Source organism: Elephas maximus, chromosome 17, assembly GCF_024166365.1.
Source record: "Elephas maximus indicus isolate mEleMax1 chromosome 17, mEleMax1 primary haplotype, whole genome shotgun sequence".
Taxonomy (NCBI): domain Eukaryota; kingdom Metazoa; phylum Chordata; class Mammalia; order Proboscidea; family Elephantidae; genus Elephas; species Elephas maximus.
In genome coordinates, this window is record NC_064835.1 from 10,106,575 (window position 1) to 10,131,865 (window position 25,291).

Here is a 25,291-nt window from a genome sequence, read left to right on the forward strand (position 1 = left end):
GCTCTGGGAGCTTCTGGGGGTCCACACAGGTAATCTCTTCCTTTTCAGTAGGCAAAAGCATGAATGTGTGTGTGTGGGGGCGGGTGGTGAATACATACATGTGCATATCCAATATGTACAAATTACATCACACATATTATTTATACACATACACACATATATTTTAGTTAAAATGAGTTTCTTTGGTGTGTGGGAAGAGGAATTTCTCCAAATCCCTTGAGATCCTCAAGCAAAGACCCTTGGGAATCTCTGTCTACATAACACAGCATCTTGTACACAGGAAGTACTCAACAAACATTTGTTAAATTAAATGATGAACTAAAAATTCAATCAACTGACTGTTGCCTAGAATGTCAACACAGCAGTTTAGAGGATGAAACCAACGTAAGACATGCCATTGCACAGCTACAGCTCATGGAGCCAGTAAATTAGAGTTTATGCCCCTTCCTGGGCTCAGGCCCTGAAAGGGTACCATTGCATTCCAGCAGCCTTTGCAAAACTGTGTTGGTAATGGCAGGTTCTGAAACATTCTGGACACAAAGCCATTGAAGCTCTTTCCCTTTCCGTGTTGCACTCTGGGGACAGTGAAGAGCGACCCCAGACACATGTAGTACCTTCTCTTATTCACAAAGGCTCAGAGAGCCCACCATACCACAACATGGGACGAAGCTCATCTGACATCCTGGCTGGCACCAGTGTCCAAGCAGAAACTGAGCTCAGAGCCCCAGACTCTGCCCCACCCCCACTGCCACTCCCTTTCATATACTTCCCTCACTTCTCAGCAGACTCGTCAGGATTCTGGCAAATTCCCTGACCCTAAAGACATGAAGGAGTTCTGGTGGCACAGTGGTTAAAAGGTTGGCTGCTAACCAAAAGGTTGACAGTACGAATCCACCAGCAGCTCCTCGGAAATGCTATGGGGCAGTTCTACTTTGTCCTATGGGGTTGCTATGAGGCAGGATTGGCTTGCTGACAACTGTTTTTTTTTTTTTAAAGACATGGAGATTCAGATGTGTTTTGAGGCCCACATTGCTCTGACCTGAAGTGGAGGGGAGGAGTCCCTAGGCGTGAGAGGAAAACATTTCCAACTCAGAGGCTTTTGTCAAGCCACAGGGCCCCTCCCGCCCACCACACTGGAAAGCAGAAGCGTTGTTCTGTGGTTACAACTGGCCTGGCATTCCACTGTGAAAGACAGACTTGGTATCAAACAGAGGCCCAGGTCTGAACTCCTGAGGTTTCTGCACACAGCAAGATGCCAGGTAGACCACAGCAGCCGCGAGCATGTTAGGGCTTGGGGTTTGTGGGGTAATGAAAGGGCTTACCCCGACTCTGCCTCACCCTGAGGTTCTGTCTCCTCAGCAGCAGCCCTGAAGGCCAAGTGACACTGTTCGCGATGACAGTGCTTGCCCTCCAGCCCTACACCTATATGCTCGCTCCTCCCAGAGGCCTTCTAGGCCTCGAGGAGAATATGACTAAGCCTGAGTGTGTGTGTTTCCAGCACTAGAAATAATTTAAAATCTATATATAGAAAAAATATATATATATATGTATAAAATACGTGGAAAATATATTCTCTCTATATAGAAAAAATATGTAATTTCTAAGCCTCACAACTGAGGGAAGTGAAGCTCAGAGAGGTTAATGGACTTGCCCAAGGTCATATGGCAAGTAAGTAGCAGGGTCAGGATTTGAACCCATGTCTCTCTGAGGCCAGAGTCCATGCCGTTTCAGTGTTGCTACAGCTTCACTCTATCGTAAAAGAGACTTCAAGATAGCCCTGATTATCTGAGGCGTAACAGGAGCAAACGATGACTTTAACAGCCATGGAAGCAGGTATAACCAACGCCTTTCCCTTCTTTTAATTCCTGCCATTTGCAATCTAGTCCAATGGGCTGGTTGTCCCTCCAGGTTAAACCTTACCCCAGGCATTCAACAAATATCGCCTGAGTGCCTACTATGTGCTGGCACACAATGAGGCTTGTGGCATTACGAATGCAGGCCGCCTGGCCTGCTGCCACCCGGCGCAGGCCTCTGCTCTAAGCCACAGCAACGTCCCCACGTGGCTCTGGGTCTGGCAGCAAAGTCTCGTTGACACACCACAGAGTTCAGAATCACAGGCTTGGCAGGAAGTGCCATCTATACATAGCTCCACCATTCTGTAAGCACCGCTAGCTTCTCCTGAATAAATGCTACCCTACATTAAATGCCAGAATTCGTCGAGCAGGACTGCATGTTTGCAATGAGATTGAGAACTAAAGGCAAGATTGATTCCGATGTGAACACTAGCAAAGCAAATGGGTTTTTGAAAACCGTATAATTTCCCTGCAACCCTTGACTTCACTAAACACACATTTTTAGACGACAGCACAGTTAGGTAGGCATTAAACAAAAATGAGGTAGCCTAATGATGATTTATGTGTAGGATAACCTTCTATAAAGAATTCCACTCTGATTCCAGGGTAACTTACGGAGGTGCCAACTTAACCAAACAGTGCTGCTTGCTCCATGTCCACCACCGCTGCAGGGTCCCAAGGCAGAGTGTCTGCCTGTAATTGTCTGAAATCTGCTGAAATTCACCCAGTAGGTGCTCTGGAAATGCAGTGCCTGCCATGAACTAAATGGAAAAGCAAAACACGACACATGCACACACCGCCAGAGGCACCTGGTGAACATGAGACATTTCTGCTTGACTGAGGAGCTGCAGCTGACGGCTCTGGAAGCAACCAACTGCAGAGCAACCGCAGAGCGGCCACCTGCCGGGATGCTGGAAGGGGTTCCGGCAAGCTGCGGGCATGCACTCCAGATCAGGCCTCAAGAGCTCCTGCGGTGCAGCCATCGAGACCAGAGTTCTGGGGCACCCCGCTCTGGCTGCATGAGCTTGGGCAGGTCCCTCAAGCCTTGGTTTCCCTGTCTGTTACATCAGAAGTTGGTTGGGAGGATTCAATACGCTGTTGCCCGTGAAAGGGCTTTGTAACTGAGGGGAGCAGCAGAGCACAGTGTGAGAAGTGGCCCAAGTCATTGTTAAGAGCTGAAGTCAAACTGCCCTGGGTTCAGATCCTGCCCCACCACATCCTCACTGTGTGGCCTTGGGCTCCTCATCTGCAAAGTGGAGATAATAACAACCCTTGTGCAGATGAAATGAAATGAAAAGCACTTATCACAAAAGTGCTCAGTAATGATAACTTATATTATCAGTAACCGTTATTATCACTGATCACTACCCTTCTGTCCGTTTTTTGTACTGTGGTGGCTGCATGTTGCTATGAAGCTGAAAACTATGCTACCAGTATTTCAAACAGCAGCAGGGTCACCCATGGTGGACAAGTTTCAGTGAAACTTCCAGACTTGGACAGACTAGGAAGAAAGACCTAGTGACCTACTTCTAAAAATTAGTCAGTGAAAACCCTATGGATTACAAAAGAATATTGTTCGACAGAATGCTGAAAGATGAGCTTCCAAGGTTAGAAAGCATCACACAATAGCCGCAACGATGGACTCAGACACACCAACGATCATGCAGACGGCGCAGGACCGGGCAATGTTTCATCTGTTACACACAACGTCACCACGAGCTGGAGCCACCTCAGCAGCGACTAACAACCACGTTACCACTATGATTATCACTGCATCTCAGGCCACCTGACTAGGGAGGGAAGTCCTTTGCACCTCCTTTTTTTCCCCTAGTAAAAACTCCCCACAGCCCCTGGGAACGACTCATTACTTTTGTTTCTATGCATTTGCCTATTCTAGATATTTCTTATAAGTGGGATCCTACTATATTTGTCCTTTAGTGTCTGGCTTTTTTCAGTCAGCATAATGTTTTCAAGGTTCATGCATGTCGTGGCATGTATCACAACTTCATTTCTCTTTATGGCTGAATAATATTCCATCCCGTGTGTATGGTACAATTCGTTCATCCATTCATCTGTTGACGAGCACGCGGGTTGTTTCCACCTTTTGGCTATGTGAACAGAGCTGCGATGAACACTAGTATCCTTTGCTTCTTCTTAGTGCTTCTTTGTAATCTCTAACCTGCAAAGTGTTTTTAACAGCTTTAGTGGGCAGGGTTTTCACTCAGCATCCTGAGGAAGAAAACAAGGCCGTTTGAGTAGGGTGTCCCCTTCTCCACCAAGCAAACAACAACAAATTAAGGGCCAGCTGCTTTTCCTCTCTACAACTGTCATGGTAAGGGAAATTGCCATTGTTGTGATCCCCGGGACAGTCCTTAGCCTGGAGTCACTAACGTGTGTTAGAATGGAAACAGCTCAGGCATTGTTGGTTAAAGCTGTGGGTCCAAGCCCAGGCCCTGCCACTTATAAGCTGTGTGACCTGGAGCGAATTGCTTGGAGTCTCTGAATCTCGTTTCATTTATACCTAAAAGTAGGGATACCAAGCCTACACCACGGGGTTACAGGGAGAATGCAATGAGATGGCGTGCAGGTACCTGCCACAGTGCCCTGCACACACGCATGTCATAACACGTGGGTTTTCTGCCTTTTTACTTCTCTTTTCACCGTGCAAATCCCTGAGCCTCACTGCACCTGTTCCCTCGTCTGCAAAATGGCGAAGGTAATGGGGGTTATGGTGAAGAGTAAATGAGATCATATAAACTGTGAAGTTTTATGGAGACAATAGTTACTATTGAACCAGGGCTTGGACACTTTGAGCAAACTAGGCCCAGGCAGCTGTGGATCTGATCTCTGCTGTGTTAGTACCTAGCTTAGTCAAGTCAGCCCCCTTCCTCCCTTCTACGTGACAGTCCCATAGGGGAGGGAGTGTCATCACTGCCAATCATCTTCTGCGAGCATTGGGAAGGAGAAGGAACTGAATAAAACACAGATCCTGCCCTAGATGATAATACATTTTCATAGTGAGGATAAGACACTAAAATAAACTTACAGGACAAAACATGATTAGAATCTTGACAGAGGAAACTGACAAAGTTCTGGCTCTGGGGGAGTTCAGAAAAGGGACCCCTAGAAGGAGGGTAAGGAGCCCTGGTGGCACAACGGTTAAGCAATCGGCTGCTAACCAAAAGGTTGACGGTTTGAACCCGCCCAGTGGCTCCACAGAAGAAAGACCTGGCAACCTGCTTCCATAAAGATTCCAGCCTAGAAAACCCTATGGGCAGCTCTACTCTGTCACACAGGTTCACTGTACATAAAAAACTGACTTGACATCACCTAAAACAGAAGGAGGTTAAACTGGGTGATTTCTAAACCCATTCTTAGCAGAAAGGGGGAAGGGCCTCATGGAAGAAATGATATTGGAACCAGACTTGGAAACATGGGTAGGTTTTAGATAAGGAAGAGGAGAAACCTGGTAGTAAAAGAAAAGTGCCCCAGAAGTCATTAAAATAATGTGTGCTGAGCAGGGGTGGATTATCCAACAGGCAAGGTAAGCATGGTATTTACCTTGCTCACCAGATCATCTGTACTGAACAATTTCACATTTTTTCTCCACATCAAAGATTCTACTTCTAGGTGTGGCTGGCATCTGCCTCCCTCTCAACCCCATAGCGCCTTCCTACAGAACGAAAGCCTCTTTTTAAAGTTATAGTCCCTGACAGGGGTAGATGACCCAGTAAGCAACGTAAGCATGGGTTTACTTGTATGTACTTACTCATCTGTAGTGAACAATTTCACATGTTTTTACGTGAAACCCATGTGAAATAGTTCACTACAGATGAATAAGTATGTACAAGTAAGCCTGTGCTTGCCTTGCTTTTGGGTCATCCACCCCACGCCCTGCAAATGATCAGGAAAAGGAAAGAAGGAGAGACTGGGTTTCTTTATGAGAACCTGAGGAAGCTGGACTACAAAACTGCAGGGCCCCTTCTAGCTCTGGTGATTCTGTCCTCACCTGGCCTGTCCGTGAGCCAAACTGGTTGCCAGGCACCCCCTCTTCTCTTCTGTGCCCACTCCCCATCCAAGTCAGTGTAGACTCAAAGTCTACGAGATAAGCTTAGTTTCAGCCAGAGCAAAATGTAATTAATAAATTTAATCCGCATTCCAAAGCCAAACCAAGATTACATTTGCTTGTTTGTTGTTTTGAGATTATCCATCCCTGTCCATCACAGCTTACAACGTGAGCTGAATCCTAAATTCCTGGAAGTCATGGCCGTCTGTGTGTCTCTCACTGGGCCAAACACTGAGCTAGTGCTCAATAAAGCCTTCCTGTTAGACTGGTTGTTTAGCTCACTGATCTTGAAGCCGGAAATCTGTCGCCCTTCAGAAAGGTAAAGCCTCTGGTCACTGCGCACACAGCCAGAGGTCGGCACAGGGCTGGTGATGTGTTTCTGTTCCCAGGCAAGTACAGGAGACAGTTGATTCCTTAAGAGGAGCCTGTTCTAGAAAAAGCAGCAGGAAGCAGAGGAAAATGAAGGACCCCAGTTCAAACTCAGGCCACGTACCTTATTAGCTGTGTGGCCTTGGGTAAGCTGCTTTATTTCTCTGAGCCTCAATGTCCTCAGGAAACCCTGGTGGAGTAGCTGTTAAGAGCTACAGCTGCTAACCGAAAGGCTGGCAGTTCGAATCCACCAGCCACTCCTTGGAAACCCTATGGAGCAGTTCTACTCTGTCCTATAGGGTCGCTATGAGCCAGAATCGACTCAACAGCAACGGGTTTTCAATGTTGTTGTCTATGAAATTGGGGCGGGGGGGACAGCAAAACAAAAAACTCTCTTAAAGGGTTGTGGTGAGGATTAGAGATAACATGTGTAAAGTGCCTAACACAAAACAGGTCTCAATCCATGACAGGATCATCATTAATCTTGTTATTATTATTACTCTGTGGCAGGTGCTGTGCTGGCCCTGGGGATAAAATGATGAAAAAGGTATGGCCGCACCCCCCCCTGCAGCAGACAGGTAGAAATCGTGGCCTATCACGTAAGACAAAATGAGGGAAGTGCTGCAGGAATGGAGTCAGAGCAGCAAGAATCCCTGCCCAGAAGGCTGGGGAAGGTCTCAAGGAAGGGGACATGTGTGAAAGAAAGGAAAGGACAAAGGACGTGTAGGGTGTCACTAGGAGGGGACAGACCAGAGAGAGGAGAGAACAGGGATGGGTTACCCAGTAAGCAAGGTAAGCACGGGCTTACTTTTGTTTACATACTAATCTATAGTGAACAATTTTACATGAGTTTCACCACATCGCGAAGTAAGTAAGTAAGCACAACTAAGTCCGTGCTTACCTTGCTTATTGGGTAATCCATCCCTGTCAGGGATCATAAATTTCAAGAGGCTTTGATTCTGTAGGAAGGCACTGTGGGGTTGGGAGAGAGACAGATGCCAGACATACCTAGAAGCAGAATCTTTGATGTGGTGAAAAAATGTGAAATTGTTCACTACAGATGAGCTGGAAAGCAAGGTAAGCACTGTGCTTACCTTTTCTGTTGGATAATCTGCCCCTGGAAGAGGGCGTGAGAACATGCAAAGTGGTATGAAAATCCATGGAAAACTCGGAAAGCTGGTGCTCTGGGGACAATTATTCAGGGGAGGTGGAGAAAGAGTGGTGGTTTTACTTGACCCTCACCTTGGACAAAGGTGGACTGGAATACTTGCAGTGAGGGCGCCTTTTCAGAAAGGACCCCTCTAGCCAGATCCTTCCTGGCCCCTGCTTCTCCCCTCCACAACAGCCACATCGTCTGGCTGCACTCCCAGCCCAGCCAAGGCATAGTGACGACCCAGCCTTCAAAAGCCCCAGCCGCATGGACGTGGAATCTGATCTGGGCTCGTCTTCCAGAGCCCCAGCAGATACATCTGGCCTGCATCTGAACAGTGTCCAAAACTCCCCGCTGGGGCCAAGACAGCCAGTGAGGATGCTGGTACAGAGCATGCTGGGAAACTCCCGCGAGGAGCCCACATCGATATAATCGGGTCTGGTGGAAATTAAAAGCTATTAGGAACAGGGCTGGATTTATCTTTATATCCAATAACATGCATTGTAATGGTGATCGTGCAGATGGGAAATTAAGCCACATCTCAGCTTCACAGAGGCCTTAATTTTAATTTATGTTTGTGCACAGCCCTTTGCCCTCTTACCACACTCCACCCACTCTGGAGAGCCAGCTCACTTCAAGACCAAGTCCCTTGGAAGAGAAGTAAGTGGGAGTCGGCCAGGCCATGGTGAGAGGCACTGTGCTTTTACCACATCTTCAAATGGCTGGACTGAAGGAAGCCAACCAGCTGGGGTGGGTAGGTGTGGGGTAGGCTCACCAGCCTCTCCCCACCCTGGGAAAAGCACAGCTGAAAAGCTGGCTAGTGCTGCATTCACCAGCTCCGGGAGGCTGGCCTGCCCTCCCCAACCGTGGACGGCCAGAGGCTGGCCTCTGTGCAAATACCCAACCCACGGAGCTTGCTCAGGCCCGAGCCTTTAATTCTTCCCAAATTCTCTCAGAAAGAGGCACTGAAGGGCCAGCTCTGCATTCTTAGGGGTTTGTACCCACCCCACTGGGCCCCTACTCTCAGGGTACCTGCTCTCTCCACGGGGCTGCTTCCTGGGGCTCAGGTTGGCCCACATGGGCCTCCCCATAGTCTGTCTGCTTTCTAGCACCTGCTCCTTCTGGCCCTGTGGTTTGTGGAGAACCTGAGCCCAGCCCCGCTGATCCAGAGATCCAAGTGAGCATAGTTGTCCCGGCTCCAGAAGCCTAGCTTGAAGCGCCAGAGGAAAGTAACCCTGGCACCTTGGTCCTTCCTCAGCCTCGGGGTAATCTAATCATTAAATCTCCCCCTATGGTGAAAAACTGCCATCCCGCCTCCCACATACACACACACCCACACCCACACCCACACCCACACCCCCACACCCACACCCACACACACCCACACACACCCACACCCACACACCCACACCCACACACACACCCCCACACTCACACCTCATACACACTGGGCATAGTGTGAGTGTGGATGGAAGAAAATCCTGTTTTTATAAAAATCAGTAAGCAATCTGCACTTTCCAAAATTAAATCACACAGGATGTGGATCCAAGTTTCGATCCCTCAACTACAGATCCTGGGATATCTTGTGAGGGAACAAAGCTCCACTCCCTTTGGCTCTCATGGACCCCTCTGGGAGTGTGTTAGTTGGATTCCTCGGCTTTGGGAAGACTGCTTGCATCTAAAATGTAGCTGTAGAAGGATCTAGAATGATTATGCATGGGGCTGGAGTGCTGGACAGGGGAGGAAAATTCACCAAGGCTAAAGGAAAGAAAAGGGTTCTATAGAACCAAAGTTTAACACAGCCCTGCAGATTAGCACCAAGCCCCCTTCCTGATAATTATGCCCTATGGGGCTATCAGCCCAGTCTTGACATCAAAGGCAGCCCTGCAGTACCAACTACAAGGCAGCCTAGGGGGAACTCTCTGCCTTCAGCTGGAAGCACAGGAGTCAGATTAACCTCCCTTGGTGCTGTCTGATCTGGTCTTCTTATTACCCCATGCCACCATGTTCATCCTTATTTCAATGCCTTTGTCCGTGCTCTTCCCCATATTCCTTCAGAATTCATCCAACCATCCGTTCATCCATCCACTGAACATGTAGTGAGCATTCATCTTGAATGTACAAGGCAGTGTGTTAGGAGCCAGAGGTAAGTGGATGAATCAGTCCGTGACCTTGGGAGATTGAATCTAGTGGGGGACACAGACTGTGTCAGATGGTGGAAATGTACTACAACGGGAAACAGTACGAGAACTTTCTCTTTCCCCTGGTAGTAATAACCATAGCTGGGGGTGGTCCTCAGTATGTGTCAGGCAGTGTACTAAACATTTTACACATATCGACTCATTTTATCCTTACGTCAACCCTAGGAGGTAGGTAGTACCATTACTCCCCTTTTTACAGTTGGGAAAACTGAGGTGCAGAGGGGATAAATGATTTACCCAGTTAGTTAATGGTGGAATGAGTTTAAAGGCCAGGCAGCCTGGCTCTAGATGCTACTCTCTTAATTACTTATACTGGTCCACAGCTTCCACAAAGCCTTCCCTAAAAATCAACATTGACTTTTCCCCTATGAGTCAGAATTGACTCCATGGCAGCAGAGGGTTTTTTTTGTTGTTGTTGTTGTTTTTATTTTTGGTTTAGAAGGATAAGCGCCCTGGTTGCAGTGCACCCAGGGCAACGCTTTATTGGATACACTTGGATCAGGGTGAGGAGGAAGTTCTGTGTTCTGGTTAAGTCACAGTTTGAAAAAATCAGACCTGGGTTCAAGCCCGGACATTCTGCTTAATAAATGTGGAACCCAGAACAAGTTACTTTACTTCTTTGAGCCACAGTTTCTTCTTCTGTAAAATGGAAGGGAAAAAATACACTTATGGACTTCTTGTGAGAATAAAATGAGATCATGTATGAAAGTCTCTTAGCCCAGCACCTGGCATATAGTAAGCACTCAATGCATTTTAATATTATTATTTTTTTAATAGGTGTAAATCTGAGTCTATAATAAGCTTATGTGCATAAGAAATACCCCATTCCTTTACGTTCTTTAAATCAATTTAAATCAGACTCCCCTGGGCAGAGAGGAAAGTCAGTCTCCATCATGACTGGGACTTACTGTAGATGTGCCAAGGTCCAGGGTTCCTCTGGTCCTCACCAGCCCAGAGTCCCTGCCTGCATGATCCTCTTGGGTCTTGGGCTGAGCACCTTCATGCCTTACTTGGACATAAGAACTATGGCCTTAGTCCTAGACCACCATCCCCCCACCCACCACAGTGCCCCACACGGCTGTCCCTGTGGGTCCTGCCCCTTCCTCCAGCACCATCCACTGAGCAGCCTCCAGTTCCATCCCCATCTCTCAGCATCTTTCATTTCCTGTTGTCACTCCTTGCCCTCAGAAGCTCTCCTCCTCAGCCAGAACACCCACCATAACCGTTCATGTCGGTTTATGCTTTTACAAAGGATAGGAGGAACAGCTGTCTGATTCCTGCCCCGCTAAAAGCTCGCAGGCCAGGAGATATAATGGACTGCCCACCTGCTTAGAACTGAGAGAAGGAAAAAGTACTGGGAGCGAAATACAAATTGAGGTCTCAAGAAAAGGACCCTGCCACGTTAGCTGCAAATAAACCTAAGCAGTGATTCTCACCCTGGCTATACACTGGAATCACGCAGGTAGCTTTAACAAATGCTGATGAGATTCTGGTTCAATTGATTTGGGGTTGGCCCAAGCATTGGTGTTTTTTAAAAAGCTCCCCAGGGATTCTAATGCATAACAGGATCACGAACCCCTGCTTTAAAGTGTCTGTGCTTAGAAGTCTTTTCTTCCCCAACTAACCTGCAAACCTTGAGGAACCAAATCATTTCGTATGACCCACTATGGGACATTAATGCTCTCAGAAAGCATCCAGTCAAGTTCCTCCACTTTACAGAGAGGAAAACAATGGTCCTTGCTAAAGAAAGAAAGAAAAAGCAAACAGCATTCTGGGATGATGGGAAAGATGCTGGAGTCATGGGGAAAACCCACAATTATATAAATTGAGGTCCAGAGGTATTTTGAGGACTTGAGGCCCTCTCTCTTGGATTCCAGACCTGGTTCCCACCGAAGCACTCCTATGCACAGGGCTTCCCAGTAATAATACCAGCAGCTCTACCGAGGAGAACCTACAACAAGATATTAACCCATTCTCCCAACATCAGCCACAGAGAAAGTCTGGCTAGAATTCTGATGACATCTTTAGCCAGTTCATGGAAAAAAACAAAACCAAGAAAACCAGTCCCATTCAGCATGCTTTTTCAAGCCTGGCCCTGCAAGAGTCTAGTAGTGTTCACTGCTCTGGTCATTCAATGTTGGATCATACTGATCAGGAACACAGGCCACAAACTGGCTTCCTAAGCCCTCCTCTCCTCACCATCCTTCACAGATCAAGTGCTTCCAGCCTTGTCTCCCGTCCCGAAGGGCAAGGTCAAGCCAAATCCTGGTGGTCAGGAAGGACAATGGCCCTGCTCCTTTGGAGGAGTAGGCCCCCCTCTCCATGTCAATGGAACCTTCACAAACCCAGCACAGGACACTGACACGTGGGTCTTCCCCACCCTACAGAGAGATGCACCAGGTCGAGATTTTTTGCTGAAGTGTCACCAGGCCAATAATAATCATTCACCAGAATCAACCTCAAGAGCTTGTATAGCTCAATGACCAGCTCAAGCACCTTTACTTTATTCTCTAAACACCCCCGTCTGTGGTGGCTCCTCATGTCTCTCTTACCTGGGATGATGGAGACTGTGTCTTTTTCCCAGGACACAACGCTAACATATTCCTGTACTGAAGAGGGGATGAGGCACTTGAAGACGGCCACGTTTCCACGCACTGACCTTTGATCCTCCACCCGAACGGTGTAGGGTTCCCTGAAAACTGAACAGAGAATGGGGGCAGCAAGTGTCACAGGGTTGCTCTGGAATGTGGGGGAGCAAGAAAGGAAGAGAGGCAGCTTAGCTACCTCAGCACCCCCAGGCCTCACCCTCCATCACCTTTCCCCTCACACGTCCTGCTCACCTGGCCCAAAACTCCTGCCATGATCTCATTCCTGCCTGAGCCACATCCTTTATCAACCTCCTCCCTACTCCACTGGGCAACCTGGTCCTCCTCAGAAATATCCAAACTCCCTCTCCAAGACCATGAATCCAAGTTCATCTTTCCAATATCTGTGAGTACTCGTGAACTATATTACACCAGAATTTAGAGACCATCTCAAGAACAGATTTGACACATTGGATGCGAATGACAGAAGACCAGGCAAGTTGTGGGATGACATCAAGGACATTGTACATGAAGAAAACAAAGGTCATTAAAAAGACTGGAAAGAAAGAAAAGATCAAAATAGATGTCAGAAGAGTCTTTGAAAAGTGCTCTTGAACGAAGCACAGCTAAAGTGAAAGGAAGAAATGATGAAGTAAAAGAGCTGAACAGAAGATTTCAAAGGACGGCTTGAGAAGACGAAGTATTATAATGAAATGTGCAAAGACCTGGAGTTAGAAAACCAAAAGGGAAGCATGCTCTAGGCATTTCTCAAGCTGAAAGAACTGAAAAAAAAAAAAAAATTCAAGCCTCAAGTTAAAATATCGAAGGATTCTGTGGGCAAAATATTGAACAATGCAGGATGCATCAAAAAACATAAGGAATATACAGAGTCATTGTACCAAAAAAAAAAAAAAATCAGTTGATATTCAGTCATTTCAGGAGGTAGCATATGATCAAGAACCAATAGTACAGAGGGAAGAAATCCAAGCTGCATTGTAAGTGTTGGCCAAAAACAAAGTTCCAGGAATTGACAGAATACCAATTGAGATGTTTCAATAAATGGATGCAGCATTGGAGGTGCTCACTTGTCTACACCAAGAAATTTGGAAGGCAGCTACCTGGCCAACTGACTGAAAGAGACCCATATCTGTGCCCATTCCAAAGAAAGGTGATCCAACAGAATGAAGAAATTATTGAACAAATATCACTAATATCACACACAAGTAAAATTTTGCTGAAGATCATTCAAAAGCAGTCGCAGTAGTGCATCGACAGGGGACTGCTGGAAATTCAAGCAGCATTCAGAAGAGAATGTGGAATGAGGGAGATCACTGCTGATGTCAGATGGACCTTGACTGAAAGCAGAGAATACCAGAAAGATGTTTACCTGTGTTTTATCGACTGTGCAAAAGCATTCGACTGTGTGGATCATAACAAATTATGGACAACAAAGAACAGGAATTCCAGAACACTTAATTATGCTCATGTGGAACCTGTACATAGACCAAGAGGCAGTCGTTTGAACAGAACGAGGGGATATTGAGTGGTTTAAAATCAGGAAAGGTGTGCATCAGGGTCGTATCCTTTGGCCATAGTTATTCAACCTGTATGCTGAGCAAATAATCCAAGAAGGTGGGCTATATGAAGAAGAACGTGGCATCAGGCTTGGAGGTAGACTCGGTAACAACCTTTGATATGCAGATGACACAACCTTGCTTGCTGAAAGTGAAGAAGACTCGAAGCACTTACTGATGAAGATCAAAGAGTGCAACCTTCAAAATGGATTACTCCTCAACTTAAAGAAAACAAAAATCTTCACAACTGGGCCGATAAGCAACAACATGATAAATGAAGAAAATACTGAAGTTGTCAAGGATTTCATCTTACTTAGATGCATAATCAATGCCCATGGAAGCAGCAGTCAAGAAATCAAACCGTGTATTGCATTGGGCAAATCTGTTACAAAAGACATCTTCAAAGAGTTAAAAAGCAAAGGTGTCACTTTGAGGACTAAGGTGCGCCTGACCCAAGCCATGGTATTTTCTATTGCCTCACATGCATCTGAAAACTGGACAATGAGTAAGGAAGACCAAAAAAGAATTGATGCCTTTGGATTATAGTTTTCAATATGGTGAAGAGTATTCTATATACCATGAAGTGTCAGAACAAACAAATCTGTCTTGGAAGAAGTACAGCCAGAATGCTCCTTAGAAGCGAGGATGGCGAGACTTCGTCTCACATAGTTTGGCCATGTTATCAGGAGGGACCAATCCTTGGAGAAGGACATTATGCTTGGTGAAGCAGAAGGTCAGAAAAAAGAAAGGAAGACCTTCAACAAGATGGAGTGACTCAGTGGCTGCAATAGTGGGCTCAAGCACAGTAAAAGTTGTGAGGATGGCACAGGACTGGGCTGTGTTTTGTTCTGTACTATGAGTCAGAACTGACTGGATGGCACCTAACAACAACAACACATTAGACTGTAAGTCCCTTGAGGGTAGCACCTAAGTCTGACAATGTAATCACGTTCAAAAGGAGCGCCTGGCAGCAAGGGGATGTGTAGGTACAAAGTATGCCAGAATTCTTCTAAGGAAACCAAACTTGATTTCCTACATTATTCCTAGACCTGCGTTGGCATTAGTTTGGGGCATGGTAATCATAATTAAATGATAAAAACTGAGATGCAGGCGTTCATTCAGTTGAATGTGAAAGGCCATCTGTGAGATGTAGTTCAGGTACTGAACTTTCAGGAAAGACTTGGTGGTTTATAAGGATAATGGGAGAGAATATTTGAGACTCTGATTGTCTCTGAAAATTCAGAACCCCAGAGACAAGCACGCAGGCTCCAGTAGTCTCCAAAACAAATCATCTTTGCTGCTTCCTCCTAAGGCTGCCTGTAGCCCCTACTGGCCCCACTGGCGCCCAGCCTGCCCCAGCCTTCACAACACCCTACAGGGTCCAGTGGAGGCCTTCTGCTGGAGTCCCAGCACTGGTTTATGTGGCTCTGTCACCTGCAGTGCTCTGTGTGTTGGTTCCATAGGTGGGCAGAGCCAGCCTTGGGAATGGGACCGAGGAGACCCTGTCTCTGCCTGACCTCTCACAGGGGCCTGTCCTGCCCTTCCTCCCCTTCTCTACAAAGCGGAGCTGGAACATGTGGAGTCCCACTGGCCCCCATCCTTGTCCCTCAGCAGGCACCTGGGCATCACCCCTTCCTCCTCTCCCTCCATGGTTGCCAGGGCGACACTTAGGGCCCTGGCAGCCCCTCTGGTTGCACACCTGCAGAGGCTTAACGATTATAACGAGTGCCCGGGGCAATCTCTAAGTTTGTGTCCCCCCCTCTTGTCAACAGGGGAAGGAGGGAGGGCAGTGCTCACCTAGTGCCCCCTTGGACTTGTGCCCAGGGGCAAATGCCCCCCTTTGCCTCTCCCCTGCTAAACCTCTGTGCACCTGCAGCCCCTCTGGCATCATCAAGAGCCTCTTAACTGCTTGTGTTTCCAGTTCTTCCAGCCCTCCCAGACCTTTATTCTTTTCCCTTCTCCATGTTGTGGCTGTGATGGAGAAGCGATGCAACAGAGGTAGAGGAGAGAGAAGAGAGGCATTGCCATCTGAGGGCTGTAATCCCGCCTCTCGTGGATTTGGACACAGCACTGCCACCAGATGTGGGGAGAGCCCAGAGGGGACCTGAGGAGAGCCGACCCCGGAGGGAAGCAGGGTGGTGGCATGAAGAGGGTTTGGGTTCTGGCATAGATCACCCATGATCCAGTCCCAGGGAGTCCTAGAGGCTAGTGGCTATGAGCATCAAGCAAGCAGCTCTACTTCCTCCACTGACCAGCTGTGTGATCCTGGACTATGGTTAGTTCACCTTTCAGAGCCTCAGTTTCCTCATTTGTAAAAGGGGAATAATAATGGCAATAATAATAACTACAATAATAATAGCACATCTTCACAGTGTTAGGAAGATAAAAAAAATGGAATAATGGATATAAAGTGCCTGGTCCATGGAAAGCACCCAACGGATGTTGCTTTTCATTACAGCCTCACTTCTCTGGGCAAGTGACTTAACCTTTCTTTATCTCAGTCCCTTCAATTTACAGGATTGTTGTGCAGACTGCATCCTAACCAGTGATGGGCATGTAACAGGAGATATGACATGCCTTTCCTTGGCCCCGGCCCCCAGGTTGTGAGGCCAAAACCAGTCTCAAAACCTCGGGCCTAAGGGCTCCCAGCCCAGCATCTGCTGTCTTATTAGGTGAGAGTGCAAAGGGCTTATTCCTGAAAAGAGATCCCACAGGGAGCCCCAGGGAACACCCCCTGATCATGGCCCTGGGCTCTAGGAGCTCATGCCCCACCCCTAAACAAACCAGTGGGGTGAAGACACACCAGCTCTTGAATCAGGAACTCTCACTCCACCTCACCCCTACACACACCTGTCCCCAGCTACTTAGAACCTTGTCCACGGAAAAGCCAATCCGAAAGTAAGGCAGGAGGACCCAGGACATCACACGGCTTATCTTGTAGAGTCTGCCAGTAGGCATGGTGGCCAGGAGGCCTCCCCTGGACCCATTCCACCCTGTCCCATACAGTTTCCAAGAAAGATGGCGCAGCCAAGGCCTGGGGCCCTTGCAACGTGCTGGCCAGGACACCACCTGTCCTCTCACACTTACAAAGCTTTTCTAAGAAAATTAATCCAAAAATGCTGGTGCTTTGTTACTATTGGGGACACACCTTACAACTGATTATGACACACCAGTCTCTGATATCCTAGTTAACAATAGCTGATCTAAGCCTTTCCCTCACCTCCAGACCTAACCCAAAGAAAGGAGGCCATTTTCTTTAAAGACATCACCTGACAGCCCTCATTTCCTTCCTCCATCGCCTCTCCCAAAAGCCTTCGGTGCTGAAAGTTTTCCACCCTGAATTTTATTTCCAGGCCTGTTCATATGAGATACATCATACTCCAATGTCCATTAATAGTGGACTAGATAAATAAAATACAATACATAGTCCTGGTGGTGCAAACGATTAACATGTTCAGCTGCTAACCCAAGGTTGTAGGTTCGAGTTCACTCAAAAGTGCCTCGGAAAAAAGGCCCCAGGGGTCTACTTCCAAAAAATGAGCCATTGAAAACCCTATGGAGCACAGTTCTACTCTGACACGCATGAGGTTGCCATGAGTCAGAATCAACTCAATGGCAACTGGTTTTTATAGTCACACAATAGCACACTACACATGATGAGAATGAGCAACCTGCAACGATGCCCAACCCATTGCCGCCATGTCGATTCTGCCCTATAGGGTTTTCTAGGCTGTAATCTTTATGGAAGCAGGGTGCCACATCTGTCTCCCGTGGAGCAGCTGGTGGGTTCGAACCACAGACCTTTCAGTTAGCAGCTGAGTGCCTTAACCGCTATGCCACCAGGGCTCCTAAACCATGCCTAATGGCAGGAATAAATCCCACAAACATAATATACGGTAAAAGACCCAAGAGAGGACATACTGCCTGATTCTATTTATAAGAAGTACAAAAATTGGCAAAACAGATCTATATTGTTAGAAGTCGGGAGACTGATCACCTTGAGTAGGGACTGAAAGGGCACCAGAGAGGCTTCTGGGGGCTGATGTTTTACCTCTTGATCTAAGTACTAGTTGCACCTCATGAAAATTCATCAAGCTAATACTTATGCCATGTCCACTCTTCTTTATTATATTTTAATAAAAGGTGTTTTGTTCTGTTTTTTAGAGGAAGTTCACTGAATGCTTTCCATAAACCAGGCACTGAAGTGAGCATTTTACTTAATTTAAAGATTTTTTATCTCATTTAACCCCCACGTGTCTGTCAGTTTGTCGTACTCTGGGGGCTAGTGTGTTGCTGTGGTGCTGGAAGCTATGCCACCGGTATTCAGATACCAGCAGGGTCACCCATGGAGGACAGGTTGCAGCTGAGCTTCCAGACTAAGACAGACTAGGAAGAAGGACCCGGCAGTCTACTTCTGAAAAGCATTAGCCAGTGAAAACCTTATGAATAGCAGCAGAACATTGTCTGATATAGTGCTGGAAGATGAGACCCCCAGGTAGGAAGGCACTCAAAAGATGACTGGGGAAGAGCTGCCTCCTCAAAGTGGAGTCGACCTTAATGACATGGATGGAGTCAAGCTTTCGGGACCTTCATTTGCTGATGTGGCAGGACTCAAAATGAGAAGAAACAGCAGCAAACATCCATTAATAATCGGAACCTGGAATGTATGAAGTATGAACCTAGGAAAATTGGAAATCGTCAAAAATGACATAACATCGATATCCTAGGCATTAGTGAGCTGAAATGGACTGGTATTGGCCATTTTGAATCAGACAATCATATAGTCTACTATGCTGGGAATGACAACTCGAAGAGGGCTGGTGTTGCGTTCATCATCAAAAAGAATGTTTCAAGATCTATCCTGAAGTACGATGCTGTCAGTGATAGGATAATATCCATACGCCTACAAGGAAGACCAGTTAATATGACTATTATTCAAATTTATGCACCAACCACTAGGGCCAAAGATGAAGAAATAGAAAATTTTTATCAGCTGCTGCAGTCTGAAATTGATTGAACATGCAATCAAGATGCATTGATAATTACTGGCGACTGGAATACGAAAGTTGGAAACAAAGAATAAGGATCAGTAGTTGGAAAATATGGCCTTGGTGATAGAAACAATGACGGAGATCGAATGATAGAATTTTGCAAGACCAACAACTTCCTCATTGCAAATACCTTCTTTCACCAACATAATTTTTATACCCATGGACCTCGCCAGGCGGAACACACAGAAATCAAATTGACAACATCTGTGGAAAGAGATGAAGGGAAAGCTCAATATCATCAGTCAGAACAAGGCCAGGGGCCCACTGTGGAACAGATCATCAATTGCTCATATGCAAGTTCAAGCTGAAACTGAAGAAAATCAGAGCAAGTCCACGAGAGCCAAAATATGACCATCAGTATATCCCACCCGAATTTAGAGACGATCTCAAGAATAGATTTGACGCATTGAACACTAGTGACCGAAGACCAGACGAGTTGTGGAATGACATCAAGGACATTGTCCGTGAAGAAAGCAAGAGGTCACTGAAAAGACAGGAAAGAAAGAAAAGACCAAGATGGATGTCAGAGGAGGCTCTGAAACTTACTCCTGAGCATCGAGCAGCTAAAGCAAAAGGAAGAATTGATGAAGTAAAAGAACTGAACAGAAGATTTCAAAGGGCGTCTCGAGAATACACAGTAAAGTATTATAATGGCGTACAAAGAGCTGGAGATGGAAAACCAAAAGGGAAGAACACGCTCGGCATTTCTCAAGCTGAAAGTACTGAAGAAAAAATTCAAGGCTTGGGTTGCAATAGTGAAGGATTCCACGGGGAAAATATTAAACGATGCAGGAAGCATCCAAAAAGATGGAAGGAATACACAGAGTCATTATACCAAAAAGAATTAGTCGGTATTCAACCATTTCAAGAGGTGGCATATGACCAGGAACTGATGGTACTGAAGGAAGAAGTCCAAGCTGCTCTGAAGGCATTGGTGAAAAACAAGGCTCCAGGAATTGATGGAATATCAGTTGAGATGTTTCAACAAACAGATGCAGCACTGGAGGTGCTCACTCATCTATCCCAAGAAATATGGAAGACAGCTTCCTGGCCAACTGATTGGAAGAGTTCCATATTTATGCCTATTCCCAAGAAAGGTGATCCAACCAAATGTGGAAATTATAGAACAATATCATTAATATCACACGCAAGCAAAATTTTGCTGAAGATCATTCATAAACAGCTGCAGCAGTATATCAACAGGGAACTTCCAGAAATTCAGGCTGGTTTTTTCAGAAGAGGCCATGGAACCAGGGATATCATTGCTGATGTCAGATGGATCCTGGCTGAAAGCAGAGAATACCAGAAGGATGTTTACCTGTGTTTTATTGACTATGCAAAGGCATTTGACTGTGTGGATCATAAAAAATTATGGATAACATTGCAAAGAATGGAAATTCCAGAACACTTAATTGTGCTCTTGAGGAACCTTTACATAGATCAAGAGGCAGTTCGGACAGAACAAGGGGATACTGATTGGTTTAAAGTCGGGAAAGGTATGCATCAGGGTTGTATTCTTTCACCGTACCTATTCAATCTGTATGCTGAGCAAATAATCCGAAAAGCTGGACTATATGAAGAAGAATGGGGCATCAGGATTGGAGGAACACTCATTAACAACCTGTGTTATGCAGATGACACAACCTTGCTTGCTGAAAGTGAAGAGGACTTGAAGCACTTACTAATGAAGATCAAAGACCACAGCCTTCAGTATGGATTGCACTTCAACATAAAGAAAACCAAAATCCTCACAACTGGACCAATGAGCAACATCACGATAAACAGAGAAAAGATTGAAGTTGTCAAGGATTTCATTTTACTTGGATCGACAATCAACAGCCTTGGAAGCAGCAGTCAAGAAATCAAAAGACATTGCATTGGGCAAATCTGCCGCAAAGGACCTCTTCAAAATGTTGAAGAGCAAAGATGTCACCCTGAAGATTAAGGTGCGCCTGACCCAAGCCATGGTATTTTCAATCACATCATATGCATGTGAAAGCTGGACAGTGAATAAGGAAGACCGAAGAAGAGTTGATGCCTTTGAATTGTGGTGTTGGCGAAGAATATTGAGTATACCACGGACTGCCAAAAGAACGAACAAATCTGTCTTGGAAGAAGTGCGGCCAGAATGCTCCTTAGAGGCAAGGATGGTGAGACTGCGTCTTACATACTTTGGACATGTTGTCAGGAGGGATCAGTCCCTGGAGAAGGACATTATGCTTGGCAGAGTACAGGGTCAGAGGAAAAGAGGAAGACCCTCAACAAGGTGGATTGACACAGTGGCTGCAACAATGCGCTCAAGCATAACAATGATTGCAAGGATGGCGCAGGACCGGGCAGTGTTTTGTTCTGTTGTGCATAGGGTTGCTATGAGTCTGAACCGACTCAACCGCACCTAACAACAACAACATCTCATTTAACCAACACATGTAGTAACATACAAGATAGGTACTAGTATGAGCTTTGAGATGAGAAAACTGAGGCTTAAAAACGTACATTCTCTGCCTAAGTACACACAGAAAGTGCTAGAGCTAAGATTGAAGGATAAAAAATTGCCCCTGAGTGAATGATTTCTTCCAAGACTCCCGAAGCACAGCACACAGCTAGCCTCAGAATGACCAAAACATCCAACCCCGGACCCATTCCAGCCCTTCCAGCCAAGCGCTCCAGTTGGGGAGCAGGTGTCTCGCCCTTACCTGCTTTGACACGGATGTTGGGGCTCCGGATCTTGCCGGCGGCATTCTCCGCGGTGCAGAAGTAGTCGTTGTCGTGGATAAAGCTATTGAAGGCGGAGGGGGAAAAGGGGTAGAGCTGCAGCGTTCCGTTGGCGTGGACGTGCCGGATGTGCGGCACGTCGTAGATGTCGTCCCCTGTGGCCAGGTACCATCGAAGAGCCACGCTGGGGGAGCCTGTGGCCGGGCAGGGCACCACCACCCCCACAGAGCTGGAAAAGGTCACCTGCTGCAAGGAGTCATTTACAAAGTAGAGGCTGGTGCCAACATCTTCAGGGCGGGCTGCAGGGGAGGTAAAAAGAAAGGCTCCAGTAAGACATCCCAGAGGTTGCCAACAACGGCAACAATAACTAAAAAGTATATGTGCGGTTGCATATGTACATACGTATGCATGTATGTGTACACGTATGTAAAAGTGTCCACAATATACATGTAGTCATGTGTGTATGCATATATATGTGTGTTCATGCGTGTATGTTCATATACATAACAAAGCACATAGGGGGCACAGTTACCAACACTTCTTAGACAAAACCAAATACCTCAAGGGATTGGATTTCTGGGTTTGAAGCCTTAGGACCATAGTCTCATGGGACAACTCAGTCAACTGGCATAATATAGTTCACAAAGTTTGTGTTCTACATTCTATTTTGGTGCGTAGCATCTGGTGTCTTAACGGCCTGAGGTTGGTCATCTAAGATACAACTATCACTCTCATTTCAGAGGAGCAAAAGAGAAAGACGGAAACCAAAGACTCAGAGAAGAAACCAGTCTACAGGACTAACAGTCTGCATGAACCACAGCCTCATCTTCCCTGAGACCAGAAGAAATAGATGGTGCCCAGCTACCACTAATAACTGTTTTGATCAGGGTCATAATAGATGAATCCTGATAGAAGAGGTGAAAAATGTAGAACAGAGCTCAAATTCAGAAGAAGTCCAAACTTACTGAACCAGTTGAGAGTTGAGGACTCTCCTATACTATCGCCCTGAGATACTCCATAAACCTTGAGCCAAAACTACCCCCTGAGGGCACCTTTTAGTTAAATAACAGATTGGCTCATAAAATAAAGAATATTACTAGTGAGTACCATGTACCTGTAAAACATCATCTATATGAGACCAAATGATCAACAATTACCTTAAAGCAAAGATAAAAGGGTAAGGGGACAGGGAAACCAGGTTACTGCAAGCAAAACATCCAGAAGGGGATTAATGAGGATGTGAAAAATGTAACCAATGTCTCTGAACAAAACATGTAGTAACTGTTAAGTGGGAACCTAACTTGCTGTGTAAACTTTCACCGAAAACACAATAAATTATTATTTTAAATAAAAAGACACCGCATAGGTCACAGAGACATGCAAAGTTCAGCGCTCATCCATTCAACATTCAAGCGCTAGTCATACCATAAGCACTTACTGAGCACTGGCATATTCCGGGCACTGGAGATACGAAGATGAACAAGAGACAATCCTTGCCCTATAGAAACTTCCAGCCTCAAACAGGGATGGCAAAAGTTAAAGCTTCTCATCTCCCATGTCAACTCAAGTGCCATGGACTCTGCTATGTTGAGGAGTCCAAAGTCATGCTCCACTGTAGCCACCCACATATTAGGAGAGCACTGAAATGCTCAGCTCATAAGTATTTATTTGAGCATCTACAACATGGAGGCAGGTTTACACCCATTACCTCGGTTCACCTGCACAACCCTGGGAGGAGTAGGCTGAGAAGAGTTACGAGGTTTGTCCGGGACTGCACAGCAAATAAGTCAGAGAACTGAGACTTGAGCCTGGAGCAACTAAAGAGGAGTCTGTGCTCTTATTACCATAGATGAAAGGGGGAAAGTCTCAAAGCCACATTCTAAGAGGAATAGCTGCACTGGGAATGCTCACCTGGAAGATAGAAGAGCACAGGAGAACTTGAGGGCTCTCTTTACCCTCTAGAGGTCTATTTGGAAAATGAAGTTGCCCTCAGAGGGCTGGATGAGGAGCAATGGGCATGGTGGGTGGCTAGGATCCAAGCACAGGGGTCAGGAGACCCAGCTTCTAAACCCAGCACCCACACTGACTGACTACATAACTCCCTTCCCCTCTCGGAGTGTCTATTATTCACTTGCAAAGTGGGGGGTGGATGCACAAGACTGCAAAGGCTCCTTCCATCCCTGACACGTTGCCAACACTCAATCACATGAGAGAACATTCTCGAAGTTGCAGCTACCTGACAACGGCAGCACTACCTGACAGGGAGGGTAGCCTATGGGCTCCTCTCACCCCCAGTTGCCATTGAGTTGATTTTGACTCATGGCAACCCTGTGCGTGTTGGACTAGAATTGTGTTCCATAGGGTTTTCAATTGTCGATTTTCTGCAAGTAGATCACCGAGCCTTTCTTCCAAGGTGCCTCTGGGTGGACTCAAATCTCCAACCATTCAGTTAGCAACTCAGTATGTTAACTGCACCACCCACGAGCTCTGATCCCAGCATAGGGCCTCAGTATTTTCTGCCCTCTGAATGCTAGAATCAAGGGGCCCTACCTCCCTACTACGCAACCTGCCCCTTTAGTAAGGGCCACCTGGGAGCAAGTGAAGGCAAACCCAGAGGAAGAGAAGATCTGGTCCCAGGTCTCCAGCTCAAAGCCACCCCCTCTCCACCAGGAAGATCAAGGGAAAAACAAGCCACTCTGCTACTTGTTTAAAGAGCAGTACAGGGGACCCAACTTGACCTCAATTTCCGCAACTTTATGGGAAGGGGGAGACAGAGGGCCCACTTCCAGGCTGCATTAATATTCCTGGCTTAACTCTGAGCCGAGCCTCCAGGGAGATTGTACCGGGCAGCTCGAGGAGGAAGGCCATTAAGCCTCATTGGCCAGAGCAATTCACATCATCTCATAAAAAGCCTCGACGAAGCCATTAGCAGCCACGCTGGAAACACATTCGTGGGCTCCTTGCTGTGGTGTCAGGGGCGCCCTCTTAGCAGCAAATGCATTTGCTGTCTCCACCAGGCACTGCACCCTTCAAGGCTGAAATGCGCTTGGAGAGGGGGCAGCACTATCACCTTTCCCACCCTCCTCTCCTCTTTCTCATGCTGCCTCCATCATGACAGTCACGGTTCCATGTGGGTGGCTGAGCAAATCTGCTCTGTCTCTGGAAGCGGAAACTGGCCCATAGGGACCCTGAAGACCCCAGAACCCACCCAACTCGCAGCAACTATACTACCCCCAAGACGACGGAATTAAACTGTTTAACAAGGAATCAAACCAAGGCTTAGAGAGGCTTCTCTTAGGCTCACACCCATCAGGGCCCGCTTCCACCCTCCTGCCCACTTTATGAGAGGCTTCCTTACCGAGACTCATTCAATGGGGTGATTGCGCCCTCTTACCCACTGTTTTGAAAGCATCTTCTCTGTGCCAGGCAAGGCTGCAAGTCCTGTATGTATATAACCTCTTTTAACCCTGACAACAACTCTATGAGGTAAAAAAAAAAAGGTGCTATTAATTTCTCCAGTCTACAAATCAGGAAAATGAGGCACTGAGGGATCCAAGCAACTTATCCAAGGCCACACAAGTGTGGACCTTAGGTCTGACCCCAGAGTTTGCTCTTAGCCAGCACGTAAGTTATGGCTCAGCCTAACGACCACAATAACAAAGAGTAGGCTTTTACCTTCCTCAAACACAACCCGGTGACCAACTTCCATTTTCAGCTGGTGAAGACC

The 25,291-nt window shown here is 46.6% G+C and overlaps 1 protein-coding gene across 2 annotated transcripts in view; it reads right to left on the minus strand.

Moving 5' to 3' along the window:
- DSCAML1 (DS cell adhesion molecule like 1) overlaps window positions 1–25,291 on the minus strand; it is a 422,409-nt gene that overhangs the window by 382,519 nt on the left and 14,599 nt on the right. For both annotated transcript variants that reach the window (XM_049856636.1, XM_049856637.1), the window contains exons 2-3: window positions 21,546–21,863; window positions 12,192–12,338 (exon numbers count right to left, since the gene is read on the minus strand). In XM_049856636.1, the coding sequence (XP_049712593.1) occupies window positions 12,192–12,338; window positions 21,546–21,863 (465 nt within the window). The remainder of the gene's footprint in view (window positions 1–12,191; window positions 12,339–21,545; window positions 21,864–25,291) is intronic.